Genomic DNA, 14,962 nt, shown 5'->3' on the forward strand with positions numbered 1-14,962 from the left:
GCCAGATGCCTTGGAGGCGTGGCCAGTTCTCAGCAAAAGCATAATGTAGAACTTTTTAAGGGGCTCAGCATGCTGAAATACGAGTACCAGATCAGACTTAAGTCTGAGGCCTACCATTCTCAGTCGGTGGCGAATCCCGATTTCATTATAAAGCGTTGTCCGGTAGGAACTGGACAGAATTGATGCCAAAGGAGTGATTAGTCGGATTGATAAACCATCCTCTTGGTGTGCAGGACTCAAGGTAGTTCTAAAGTCTGCAGATGGTTATCGACTGTGCGTCTTCCTGACTTGCCTGAATGAAGTTGTACTCCGGGAGCGCCACATACTGGCAACCGTTGAGCAAGTTCTTGGCCTGATAGGTAACTCAAAAGCTTTCTCGAAGCAGAATGATACAGCCGTGTTTTCCCTATATTCGGGGACAACTTTCTGTGGCAATGAAAGGAAAGCTACGGGCGCGTGGCTGTTGCACGTGTGTTACGGCGCCAAGTAGTCCACCAGCGTTTGACAGTGCTTTTGGTTGCTCGGAACAGACGCTGAATCGACGCAGTTTCACGTGCGATAGTTTCGCGTTTGCCCAGACGCGGAAGGGAGAGCACGCGTAAAATAACAGTACGGAAAGACATAAGCAGCATTTCGTGTAGCACCAATGTTGCCAACTTACGTTGACCACGTTTACTAAGCTGTCTTCTTCCGTGGCCTCCAAGATGTGCACGCGCCGACTTCGCGCATGACTGACGCGCGCATATGTCCGAGGCTATGTTTCGTCACTGAGCTGGTGGCGATGAGGTCGAAGTCAAAATGGGCGTAGCGCCATCGCTGCTTGTGCTGCTCAGATTCGTCGCTTGCTCGATCACGTGAAGTCGGCGTTGTAGGAGAAATGGCACACGATATAGGGAGTGAATACGGCAACAAGCCGAAGCTATGGCCCGCCCTCACGTGGTGCGGTGGCTGATTTTGTAGCAGACGATCGCTTAATTGCATGCACCAGATGACGTCACACATGGCTTGGCAATATTTCGTTGGGCACCGAAGGGCGGGGCTTATGGCGAATTTCACTGTCAACTCGGAGCCGGGTGCCGAATCCGGGTCAGAGCGACCAAATCCGCCGCGAAGCGACCGAATCTTGATCGACCAGCGAAAAATAAACATGCTACGGCAGGGAGCGTAGCGGAAGTTCGGCGCTCGCCATATCGGCCAGTCATATCGCGATTTCATCACGCCATTTCGTAAAGCACCTACAACTTCTCGTCGTCACTGCTGCTACTTTTCGAGGAACTAGAGCTGCTGTCAGAATCACTCAAGGCAAGGAGCACTTCCGCGCGGTTAAACAATGCCATTCCGAGAATGTAAACCACTGCACAGGGTTAAGAAACAACGCCTCAAAAATTAAGCAAAGGTTTAACTCGGCTAAACATAAGTAGGTAAAGCTAAAGCTATACTTGGTTGGGGCTTCTTGGTAATGGCTAATGTTAAGCCAAGCTTTACTAGGCTTATTAACCTTTAAAGCTTTCGCTTTGGCTGCTAAGGTTTAGCCGAGTTACACCTTTGCTTAACTTTTTTAATGGTTAGGCAACAATTAGACAGAAATGCAAGGCTCGAAGACAAACTGGTTTATTCAGTTGGAATTTCTCGGATAGCTACGAAGAGTCTTGTGATCAGTGAAGTAACTGGACATGGTTTCCATTTGTGCTTCCACGTGGCTGTTTCTCGTTGAAAGACGAGGTCTCTACACGAGTTCCACTGCGTCGTCGCACGTGGATGGAACGGGGTGAGATCCAGATTAAACTTTTGCTGCATAGACCGTATGAAGCCTGGATCATTGCTAGGGCTCTTGTTAACGTCTCCCACGACTACAAGTAGATCATACGTTAGGTTAGTAGTGGGTATGGCACTGCCTATAGCCCGCAAGGCCTTCTCATGATTAGCCTGAGGAGCAATGTAAACACCTTGCATGAGTATGCCGCAGTCGAGACGGATACAGCACGATTCACTGTCTTGGCGAAGGATTTCAGTCATGTGTATAGAAACCTGAAATCCCTTTTATTTAGCATATGCGGCTACACCAGCGTTCCGGCTTTGGTCTAAGCGTTGAGCCGCACCGACTCGTTCAAACCCTGGCAAGGGAAGGAACGTCCCGGGTCTAGTCCAGTGTGGGTAAAAACCAGGACATCTGCTAGCATAAATAGCTTGTCCTTACAGATATCCTCAACGTGAGCCTGCATAGAGTGAACGTTCAGCAGAGCTACGGTTTAATGGTACTGTTTCTACACGTGCGACAAACTGTGGCCGAACGGACAGTCTCGGTATCCCATTCTGGAAAGGCTAGAGCCAAAGTCGGGTGCATGGGTCCACTCACCGTGCTCAAGTCTCTAGCATGCCAAAGTCTATCGCACACACTGCCAAACAGGCTCTCCGTAAACTGCCTCGTTGCGGACGCACATTCGGCTGTCTAATAGTGTGGTCTGTCGCGCGCCTCACCTGCTCGTCACCACTCGTTGAACCCGTTGAACTGTCCATTGCAGATGATGATGGGGCATCCGTTTCTGCTCATCTTCGGCGACGTTCAGCAGCGTCCTTGCAATGTTTGGCGAGACGGACATCGCGTTCATCCAAGGTCTCGGCGCCACGGTTCGCTCTATCCGCCTCTCTTAGTCTCTGTGCAGCAGCATCTCGGCGAGCTACGTCGGCCGGTCGATCGGATTCGGCTCGGCGTCTTCGCCACTGCTGAACCGAAGAGAGTTCACGAGGCGCCTCGCCTGGATCATCCATGATGAGTGCTACAGTGTCACTCTATACCCATCAGCGAGGCAATGTCGAGATCTGAGCTGTTGCAATGCGGCCGCAAAGGTGGAGATGTTGCCGAGTGGTTATCACGTGACTACGTTAAGGTATGGGCGCGGCTCCGGCGGCGGAGGCGGCGCGGCCTCGGCACACCTGCAGCTGAATGACGTCATGTTTGTCACATGGTTTCTCCTCGGTTCAAAGCCAACATTCTCGGTCCGTGAAGAAGCGACGGAAGGGCGTAGTAAAGCTTTCGCTTTAAAAAGAGCTGAAAACAGACAAGCCACCCGACCAATCCGGAAGTAACTCCAACGCATCGTCGGAGTTCTGGTGAAATCCGTCTCTGCTCGGCGGATCAACGAGGAGCGCTCCTGTTGATCCCAATCGACCAGTGGAAAGCGCAAACTTGCTCTTGGTCGACCAGCGGAATTCAACTTCTTTGCCACGGAGCAGGAAAACGTGGTCCAGATCGACCAGTGGAATTGACCATTAGAGTCGGCGAGTTCTTGCTCATATTTTGGACAGAGATGTGCTTTTACCACCCGGTTTTTACGCGTGTATAGCCATAATAGACCCTCTACTGCTAATTCTCGCTTAAAACCGCAAAACGTTGGGTGACCGTGCCATGCCCCATTTAACAAACGACGTTTTGAGAAAACGCTATTCTATGCATTGAAACACAAACGGAACTGGAACACCAATGCCGTCGGACTCTCTGGAAGTTAAGATATCGAAACTGGTGAACTCCAGAGAATTCGTTCAGACTAGATACGCCTTGCGAACTCATTAGCTACAGTTCTTAGATTAAAACACACGCCGTAATATAGTGAAATAAAAGGTTATCGTGTATATATTAATTATTCAATTAGGCATTTTGATTTCTCATAGAAGTAATGGCTACCTCATCGAGTAGCGTAGATCAGAAATTAGAATTGTGCTATCTGATGCAGGCGATTTAAAAAAAATGTTTGGCCTTCTAGAAAGAGCACCCGGTATATATTTGTATTCTCTTATTCATGTTCATTATTCACTTATTTCATATCTTATTCGTATCGTATTTCACGCGCAATGAAGTTGATCTTGTCTTCTTTAGCACCGACACTTAGTTAACGCGCTATTTGTCCAACATACCAGGTGGGTCAATCCCGGAGATAGTGCAGTCTAATGTACAAAGTGGTTAATTTTCGACTATATTGGCGCAAATTACGCCCGTACTGTTCTAATTTCCGCTCCTTGTATCGTTGAGACGTACATTTTGTTGCCTTTTGTGTTTCGCTACAACGGTCGGGAAGAGCGCAAGGACTGTCCGTTTATTTTTTTTTTTTTTCTAGCAGTGGTCACAACATACTGCGATTCTAGATACGCCAAGTCCGCGTGAAGGCAGCAAAAATAACTTGTCCTAAAAAGAGAACGTGTCCGTTTCCTGTATACTGTATGTCCCAGCCAACGATGGCCAAGCTGTTCAACGAAAAAAAGAGTACGTTAAAAAATACACGATGCAAGATACAAGTATTAGACCTACCGTGTTCCATCATCAAATATTTGAAGAGCGACACCACAAGCGTTAAAATTACACCTTGCCCCATCCTTCATAAATATTTCTTTTTATTTTGTTGACCAGGTTGGCTAACGTTATCTGGGACACCCTATATATTGCAGTACCCCAGGCAAAAGTTGTTGAATACTTCGCTTTTAAACTCGTCCAATAAAAGAAGAAAACGTTCTGGTAGAAACCATGTTATGATGAATGTCGACGTTAATGTTATAAGCGTAGAAGAAATGTAGCGACGCACCCTATTGTCACTGCCGAAACACGTCATGTATAAGGCGTGTGCTGCAGCCGGGCTCCGCTCTCACGCTTCCCTCTGGTGACGCCTGTCTAAATATATATTGAGAGAATATTGTCTGATTATATATAGCGCGATTTTGATTCCAACCCGCAGCAAATAAATTTTAAAGTATTTTTTGTGTCATTCAAGAACGACACATACCCGGTGGCGCACATTTAGTGACCAAGTTGGCGTCAAACAGGTTTATTCATACCTAGTGTCACATAATCAGTGCCAAGTTGGTTCGGCGGTTGATTTTGAACCCGGTTCCCTCAGCACAGCGGCCCGATGCTCTACCCATTAGACCAAGGTCTATCCAGTGAGTCAAGTTGGCGTGAAGGAGGTTAGCCGAGCGCAAACATACATACTGTAAACTGGGTCAAGTTCCCCAAAATATCGCATAAGAATTGTACAGATCCCACAAGTTGGAATCGGTGCAAACTGAGCTCTCGCGTCCACTCCAATGCCGCAGCCGACCGAGTGTTGGTGTGTCACCCCAAATCTGTGAGTGTGTTGCCTACACTCTGCTGTCGTGGCTTCAGGACGTCATCGCATGCGCCAAGGAATCGGCGCACATTACTCTCCCTCAAACACATATTCTCCCACCTTGTAATCGGTGCCACTCCTCTCCCTCTCACCCATCGCACCCTCCTCCACACTGCCCAACCACCACCACCACCGAGCAAAGCATCAAAACCCGTCCGATTCCATGAAGGAAGCACCGCTTTAACTAAGACAACGCGATGGTGCAAACTAAAGCATTTAAACTTCGTTGCCTTGCTTGTATCGACATGGTAGTAACAGAACAGAAAGGCGGGAAAAGGGAGAGGAGGAACAGTGCTTGCGTACACATAGTTATATAGGGTGACTGCCCTCTTTAGCGACTACACCTCTTTAACCACTGGATCATATTATTAAACGCAACGGATGGGAGACATTTTGCTGACCAAGCGTCGTAACATTGAGGGCATCAGATCTTGCGCGAGAATTTCAAGTACAATGATTAATTTCTAGAAATCTCACTAGTAAACGTTTAATCAATGGATTTACAGAATATGTTTTACTTGCAGAATTGAACTCCGCCTGCGTACTCAAAGCCTAACTTTTGTTGAAATTTTATGCTTGGCACCAGTTTTGAGAAATATGGACTGAGAATGTAGCGTGCCGTGAAATGCATTGTTGTTCTAGTTACACTTGCTAGTTGTGCATTTATCTCCATTGTGCAAACGTACTAAGTGGAAAAGGAAATCATTTGGCTGAAGATTCCGAGTGCTCATTCCTGGAAACTGCCACTAGGCGCATAGTTTCCCGCAAAAGGTTCTGCTTTGAGTACTGGGTGGCTTCAAATGAATAATTACTAGATGTTCCCTAAAGTTGGCATTGGGGAATAATATTCGTATTGGCGTTTTTTGGACAAATACCCATGTCGTCGCTGATGTGAAGGCTGGTCTGCACAAATTATTGTGATGTCCTGAGTTCCTCTCTTTTAGTAATTAGAGTCATTTGCAGCAGAAACACATGTCACTGAAGTGTAATGTGCAAGGTGGTATGCCTAAATGCAGAGTTACACACGAATATAGTTATAGTAGCTTGTATAGTTAAAGACGAGTCTTTTTACCTTTAATACAGATTACTTTAGTAAAGGCTGCGATAGGCTTTTTAATTTACAGATCTATAGAAATATGAACTCGTGCAGCTTCAGTTAATGTTACCCTGCTTAGCGTGCAAGGTGACGCCAGCATCAAATGGTGTAGTCAAAAGCCGCGAAGGAAGCTTTGCTGTAATACACTTCGCGCACGCTTCCCCTATCCTCGTTTAATTCTGAACCGGTGGTTAAAGAAATAGCTCCGATTATGAATAACGCTGTAAATTGTTTGTCTGATTTTGCTCGCTGATAATTTCAGTGAAACCTTTAAGAATGTCATGCCCACATTTTGCACTGCAGACACTCCTGCCTGTAACCAGTCGCAGACGACCGTCTATGCGGCTTCACGTCATGAAGAAGTGCACATAATCTGCGATGTGTCGGCCGAGCCTAACGACGCGAACTTCCGGTGGACGTTCAACAACTCGGCTACCAAACACGAGTTGTCGTCGTTTACGAGCTCAGGTGGACGGAGCGTGCTGTACTACACTGCGCGGAAGGATACTGACTACGGAACGTTCCAGTGTCTCGCCAACAACTCCATCGGAGCTATGAAGACGCCCTGCTATTTTCAGATCGTCCGTGCAGGTGAGCTTTAAAACGCTAATTTCTGCAAAAATGTCCTGCGTACAAGAGCTGAAACTTTTTTTTTGTTCACTGACGGGTTCTTCACACGTACATGTTTGAGGTAATGGTGTCTCTCGATTGGCACATCTAGGCAACAATTTTATTGTGTCTGTTGATTAATAACTGACAAGTAATCACACTAGGGTATACCAGTGCCGAAAGCCATTCGTCTTCTGAGAGTTTGACCTCTACATGCCAAGGAAGATTGAAAAATGTAAGTAAAACCGTAATGGGGAGCGTTGACACAAGACCGTAAGCTTGCGTAGTGTAGTGCACAGTTATTTGTAAAACTCCGCGATGTTAGTGTCGGCCAGTGATAATTCTCTCTTCAGAAGCATACATGTGTAATGTGCAGGCGTCTGCAAAGCACTCAGGGCTCAAAACTAGAAAGCATGTAAAAGTTATGGAAATGTGCCAGTAGATTGTAGTATAGCAGTGTTGTTGATTGTATTATATGAACTTTGTTAAAAAGAAGAGTAGTGAAAATCTGCTGTCATCAGTGTGTGATTGATCTTAATATTTTGCCTTTGTCTAGCCCCTATTTTAATAATACAGGCATTATGTTCTTTAACATTTATAACCACGACCTCCATTTAGACATTTTCCCACAACATGTGCTCTGTAATCCTAATTATACTCGCTTCGCTAACCATCGCAACTTGATATAGCCTAGTATCCGCACTAATTGTGGTAGATCCACTTTGCTTTTTCCTTCAGTAAAATTTTTGAATAGTTTACACACTGATATGAAATATGTGCCTTCCTTGCAAATTTTTAGGAAAACCTGAAACAATTTCTCTTTTCGAAGTATAACTAATCCATCCATAAGCGAACGTTATTATTGCACTTATATATGTATTTTTATTTTCTAACATATATGCTCTATTTCGTTTGCTTTGCTACTTGACTTAGTAGCTTTACTTGTTTTACTTGCACAGGAGGTCCCGCCAACGGTGATTAGACCTTGGGACCTCCTTCTGTATGTGCGCAACTATGTGTCCCATTCCTAATATATATTATAAGAAGCCAACAAACACTGACACCAAGGAAAACATAGGGAAAATTACTTGTGCTTACTAAATGAAACAAAGAAACGATAAATTAATGGAAATTAAAGTGGATGAAAAAACAACTTGGCGCAGGTGGGAACCGAACCCACAACCTTCGCATTTCGCGTTCGATGCTCTAACAATTCTGCTACCGCGGCGCCGTTTTCCCATCCAGTTTTTGGGTATTTATGTTTACTAGCAGAACCCTGGGAGTGTTAGCCAACCCCACCACTCACAGACCTTGGCGGCGGGCGTGGAACGTCCTTTTTGCCGCAGGCGTCACGAGAACGTGATCTTTTTGGGTGAAGGCAACTGGTCAATAAACCCACATATGCTACCTGAAGGCATCAGTGTTGCCGGATTTGAGACCCTCGCTACGTAATAAACGAGAAAAAAGGGGGTTAACCGAGGGGCCCGAATTCTCGAATTCAGGCCCCTCGGTTAACCGATGGTTAACGGTCTGCTCAATTGGTAGAGCATCGCACGCGAAATGCGAAGGTTGAGGGTTCGGTTCCCACCTGCGGCAAGTTCCTTTTTCATCCACTTTAATTTCCATTAATTTATCGTTTTTTTTTGTTTCATTTATTAAGCACAAGTAATTTCCCCTATGTTTTCCTTGGTGTCAGTGTTTGTTGGCTTCTTATGATATGACTATTGAAAATCGGGCCCCTCGGTTAACCCCCTTTCTTCTCGTTTATCCCTAATATATGTAATAAACTTGAATCGAATTGTAATTTGACTCAACCTATCTCAAAAAAATATTTAAGCCCAGTCCCCTGACCCTACCAAACCATTCGCAGCATATGCAAGCAGTGCAGGCACTCTACTGATTTGTAAAGTTCTGAAAGATAACGACATTTTCTTCTTTTGAAAATATTGCGAAATTAGCGAGTCTTTGACGGTTCGCAAGGTCGTGATTCACCTCATAGAGGCGCTGTGGGTTGCAAATAGGGCTCGGACTAGACTTCTTATGAAATATGCTATACGTATTTTACGAATAGAAACACGCAGAAAGATCCGCACTGAGTATGCTTAAAGGCATGGAGTTTGAGACGTCAGTTTCGTAATCTCTGGACTGCCGTGATTACTATGGTTGCCAGAGTAAACTGCAGCAAGAACAGCTGCTGAATCTGGTCCACGAAATCACTTAGAGGCCTTGGTACAGAACCTCCATTTTAAGCAGCTTTCTAGTAAATTATTCGCGCGGCTAACTTGAACGCCTGGTAGGCCGCCTCAATCTGCATTAAAATAGAGACACACTTGCGTATGGCTTCAGAGAAGCTAATTGCTCATGTGCTGATGCCTGCCAAATAGTTTGACCACGTGGTGTAGACATCGCACGGCTTTCCCAACAATGTAATCGGCATTTGTTGCAAGACTTTCATGATCTATTGTCTTTGGTAAGCCTTGAAAAACGGCTTTCGTGTTTCATAAGGCGCGTAAAGCGCAGATATTTTTCCATTATTAACTTATTTACTTACCAGCCGTGGTGGCGTATTGGCTTTGGCGTTGCGCTGCTAAGTCCGAGGGCGTGGGATCAAATCCCCGCCGCGGAGGCCGCTTTTTGATGGGGGCGAAAGTCACAAACGCCCGTGTACCGTCCATTGGGTGCACGTTAAGGAACCCTACATTGCGCAAATTATTCTAGAGTCCCCTACTACGGTGTGCCTCATAATCGTGGCACTATGTTGGTTTTGGCTCGTGAAACACTAGAATTTAATTATTTATTTGCCGCTTAGACATTTACATTGCTAAAAGTCGCGGGAGTCGTTTACATGAATTAAAATGTGTGTTCCGGGTATCCGTGCTAACATTAGCGAAGCTATACAAACATATCGACGTACTCTAGGTGGGCGCGACTAAATGCATGTTCCTGGCTACTACATTGAGCAAGACACACTGTTTTTTTTTTAATTCTGCCTAATTGCATAAGTAGTTAACATTAATTAACCAACTTCACAAGTACTCACTTTAGGGCAACACTTCCAATGATAAAGTTGTAGAGCTTTATCCGAAACATAATTCACCAGCTGCTATCTTTTTACGTGTTACGTAACCATTTGTTTCTGTTTCCTACAGTCCCGTACCATATATGTAGACAATGTTCCGACGTTCACTCGTCGCCATGACGTAGCCTTTTTTAATGGTAACTACGAATCCGTTTGGCTCGAATTCGATGGCTCTTGTCTATTCGGCAAAAAAAAAGTAAGTGTTCGAATGTGTCTACCGTTCACCGTCTTCAGACTATCTTCAATTCTGCATTGAATTTGATGAACTACTCAGTTGAATTAAAGGGAAAATGAGAACATAATAATCATGGATAAGATCAATATAAACATTATAGATATTGCTGATAGCTTGTCCTCTGATTATGTCAAATGTTTTCAAGCAAATGAGCAAGAATGTTTACTTAATATTACCACCTGCAGTGTTCCTTTAGGGACTGGTACGCTGATTGACCACATTTTAGCCAATTAACTACAACTCAAACTGTCGGATTTGCATTTAATTTCACTTCACTGAACATTATCCCGTGTTTCCGTTGCTGGAAAACGGTGTGCAATTTTGACCCAAGACAGTTGGTAAAGAAGTATCCATGCAGGATAAATTCCGCAGCATCACTTTTCACCCTGATTGGGCCGAAGTGTTAAGTGATAATTATGCTATTCCAGCGTTCTATAAGCTATGCGATATCGACCCTGATTCAATGAAAAAATGTTGCAGTTAATCATCGTACAAAAATGGGATTTCTGTTCTTAGAAAGCCATAGATGACCAATGGCCTTCTGCGAAGCATCTAGAAAAATATCAACTTGCGTAAAAAAGTAAAATTGCAGCCGTTTAACGTATCACTTTCACGGCGGTATGAAACGTATTCTATCAGACTGTCTATTTTACTGAGTGACATAAAGCGTACGTGTTATCGCAACCGTATTGTAAAAATGGAAATGATAGCCGCAGGAACTCGCCGCTGATAAAATAATTTTGAAATCTGCATGCTTCAGAGCCGGCGATCACAATCGTTACTGACGGTCAAAAATTTTTAAAAATGATGGCCCCAAACACAAATGCCAACACCACCCGAGAGTGATGCAAATACTATGAGCACGCGTTACGAACAAAATATTTTCATGGCGCCCAACGACGGGGGAAATGTGGCAATACGCATTCCTCTCGGCTGCCATTGCATATGGCTGCTCATTAGCATAATTCGCGTGGCTCGTCGCACCACAAATTATGGCGGAAAATATCAGCAATATCGGCCGAGAGGAACGTCACGCATCGTCAAAATGACGTCAAAATGACGCTCCTCACGGGAGATTCGTTCAGCCAATCAGCAAACTGGCAAGGTGGCTATCTTGGATCGCCACCACATATTCGCGAAATTGCAGATGCATTGCACTGGAATCTGTACGCTACCGCTCACTTTCTTTTTGAAGCGCTAACGCCGCAATATATGGCTGCCAAGGACCCAAAAAATGTATTAGTCGATAAAATTTGCAGCTCCACGTCACGTTTCGGCATCTTGATGAAAACGCAAAATTGCATTTCGCAAAACTTCCGTTTCCCGGCACAAATTTAAGGCACGTGAGCTCTCCACAGCCAATCAGAGAGTCAACATGGCGTATAATGGCCGCCGTGCAGCCGCCATGCGTGTCGAGAATAGCGCCCCCGTTTTGTTGAGGGCGCCACCATTTTGCGATCGCAGCGCCGTCTATCGTACGGTACCATGCTGGTATGTGGGATCGCGCTGCAGGGTGCACGGCGAACGTGCTGTTGACGACGAGTACGAGTGGCAAGTTTTCGTGCTTTCCCGAGAGGCGGAACAAGGTATTTGGATACGGAAACTTATTAGCGGTGTCTTCAATAAGCTTTTAGCTCATAATACGTCCTCGGTAAACTTCCGCCTGAACATTGGCTGCCAAGCATGATAATCTTAGAACACGTTTGAACAGAATAAGTTTAATGTGCGTGCACGAAAAAATAGTTAGCTTCATCCATTCGCAATAGTTGACCGACTCGAATACGCACCTTTCAAAATTAAATTATGCGTTTTTACATGTCAAAACCACGATCTGCTTATGAGGAACGCCGTAGTGGGGGATTCCGGCAATTTGGACAACCTGGGGTGCTTTAACGTGCAACTAAATCTAAGTATACGGGCGTTTTCGTATTTCGCCCCCATCGAAATGCGGCCGCCGTGGCCGGGATTCGATCCCGACAGCATAGCCACTAAGCACAACGGCGAGTAATACGCATCTTTATTTCATATCCCAGTTTGATCATGGGTGCCCAGTTGCGAGTTCGTTGCCGAGCGCTCACTGGGAACAAAAGCTTCCTTACTTACGCGATGACATGAAGTCCTTTCTGTTTATGCTGGCAATACAAAGCGGACGCTTCTCTGCTATCGCAGCGGCGGTGTCCACGAAGTCGCCGCGGTTGAAGATACACCTCCCGCTTGCTTCTTAGAGTTATTTATGCAGCCGAACACATCAGAGCAGTAGCCTGTCAACCTTGAGTCATCTGAGATCACAGGAATCGAATTTGTCGACAAATTCGACATCGCCCTGCCATCTGCTAGCCGCCTGGTTAGCTCAGATAGTAGAGCGGCTGCCCCGGAAAAGCGGTGATCCCGGGTTCGAGTCCCGGACCAGGACGAATTTTTCTTCAACTGTGAGGCTTTTATTTCGAGGAACCCGTATGGGTTTTCTTTGTAGCAATTGCTACGAACGGATGGATGTCTGATTTTCCGTTATTAATCACTTCTCTCCACCTTGCGGGTTTCCGCAGGACTATTACGTCAATGGAAGTTTGTGTTAGAATCAAACGTCAGCAATTTATCTCAGTAACTGAGAGAACTTCCCCCAATAATTCTCAAGAGCTCTTGAGTGATCGAAGATTTTCTGGCAGCTGTAGCGCTCGATCAAACTATTGCTGTATCAAGGGCTCCTATTATCCTGTCAATACTGTTGGAAACAAAATCGTGGCAATCTTATTACTCTAGTCTATGAAGCGCACCTGGCAATATTCTGCATAGGATATCGTTTTAATGGAAATGGTCCTTGTGCGGCGTAAGTATATAATTGCTTCAGCTGACACAAATATGACCTCACTTCCACCCTGTAGTTCGCTGGTGATATCTTTCACCGGACGCTACTGTTTACAGGCCCCCTGAGCAGCATGTACAACTGCATTGTGAGTAACCTGACGGATGCCAGCATGCAAGTGGATTGCCAGAGGCGCGGTTCTACGGCTGCCGGCGCCAACGGCGGCTCTCTTCCTGCGGACCTGGTGGCTGCGGAGGCATCCACTTTCCGGCAGCTCAACTCCTTTCAGCTGGAAATCCGGGACGCCCTCCAAGACCGCATCGTGTTCAACGCCACCTCCGAGGCGCCCTCTTTCGCTGTGTCCAGCCTGTCGCCCGGCACCGAGTACGTGGTCGCCTTCTACCTTGTGAACCAAAACGGCAAGTTTAACCTGGTCACGCTCAAGACGTCTACGCTGCTTGCTTCGGAGGAGAGACTCAGATCGGGTGAGGCTCTCAACGCGCTTGTCGTTTTGCATGGCACGCACGTCTCTAGGCATTCGGCAGAGATATTGAAGTCATCATTTAGTAAATCAAGGATGACGTCATCCCATTTTGTAGACGCGTGTACTTGCTGCTGCTGCGAAAATGCACTGTCTTTATCTATGACTGCGAAGTTTCAACTTTTCTAATACATCAAACTTTTTCAAAGTTTTATGCAATTCTGTACAGTCATAAAATGTATCTGAAACTATTTGATGTTTAATATAGTTGTTTCACTTACCGCGTCATATATTGACGCACTGAGCGAAAAATCTTTACACACCTGCTTATACTGTCCCTTTAAGCTCTGAAAGTTTGATATTCTTCGTCATATCGTGCGACAATGTTCCAGATTTATTTTGCCCTAAAGCAGTGTACTTTTTTTGGTATTGAAGCACCCTAAAGAGACACAATGTTGCATGTTCTCCGTCACCTTGTACTATTATTGAAAAGCACTTATGTGCGGAGTCCATTCCAGATTAACTTTCAGGCGCGTTTAGGAATTTCCGTGCAAGAGCGGCTGTCAGATACTAAAATATGGCTCGGGAATTTGCATTGTCAGCTGCCGCAATGGCTCAGACGATGGGGCAATGCGCTGCTAAATATGTAGTCTCAGGTTCGATATTCGGTCGTGACGTCGGCCTTCCGGTTATAGCGGAATAGAAAAGCACTCCCCTGTATCGATTTACGTGCCTCTTAATGATATCCAGGCGGTTAAAAATAATCAGCAGCACCCTCGCTGCGTCGTCTCTCGCAGCCTAGATGTTGCTTAGAGACTTTAATGATAACAGACAAATAATAAATTTCAGGGTGACCAGAAAAACCTGCGCTTAGGTTCAATCGCACCCCGTAAGAGACACCACGTAACCGGCTGTCGGAACATTTTTGCCTAAGTTCAATCGTAGAGAATTCTTCCCTGGATTCTTTTTCTCTATATATGACAGGTTCTTCCAAAGCCGGTAGAATAACTGTGAGGCCAATTTCACAAGATAGCAGGCGAGCATATCATTTGATACTTTCTTCTCGAATTACGTCTCAATTTAGCATGTCCGCTGTTTATGTAGTACATCACAACACGTGCGGCAAGGTTACACCGGCGGCATAGCTTACTACAGCTATGCCTAAGAGCTTGGCACAACCAGTGCGCCAAACCAGCTTTGACTCGATTGTTCGCTTGCTGAAGTCTTTACTAGTGACTGTTTAGTTGAGCAGCTTCTTCTTGTGGTCAGGATTAGGAGCCGCTTGTACAGCTGCGTGAAAAGAGCTGCCTTTGGCGCAGTCTGAAACCAATAATATCGGTTCTTGCGAGACTTTTATGACACCCACTTCTTCGAGTGCACTGAATGGACATATAAGAGAACTGAGAAAGAAAGAGTTCAGAAAGAAGCTAGGCAAGAATCGGAATATTGGTTTATTTTTTGGTGGACACTGCTTGGCTTTTCATAATGCAAATGATGATAATG

At 45.4% G+C, this 14,962-nt stretch overlaps 1 protein-coding gene across 1 annotated transcript in view; it reads left to right on the top strand.

The window, feature by feature from the left end:
• The window catches only part of LOC126543350 (synaptogenesis protein syg-2-like), a 961,852-nt gene that overhangs the window by 938,575 nt on the left and 8,315 nt on the right, over positions 1-14,962 (top strand). The window contains exons 8-9 of the mRNA XM_055062075.1: positions 6,556-6,843; positions 13,098-13,463. Coding sequence (XP_054918050.1) covers positions 6,556-6,843; positions 13,098-13,463 — 654 coding nt within the window. The remainder of the gene's footprint in view (positions 1-6,555; positions 6,844-13,097; positions 13,464-14,962) is intronic.

Source organism: Dermacentor andersoni, chromosome 1 (assembly GCF_023375885.2).
Source record: "Dermacentor andersoni chromosome 1, qqDerAnde1_hic_scaffold, whole genome shotgun sequence".
Lineage (NCBI taxonomy): Eukaryota > Metazoa > Arthropoda > Arachnida > Ixodida > Ixodidae > Dermacentor > Dermacentor andersoni.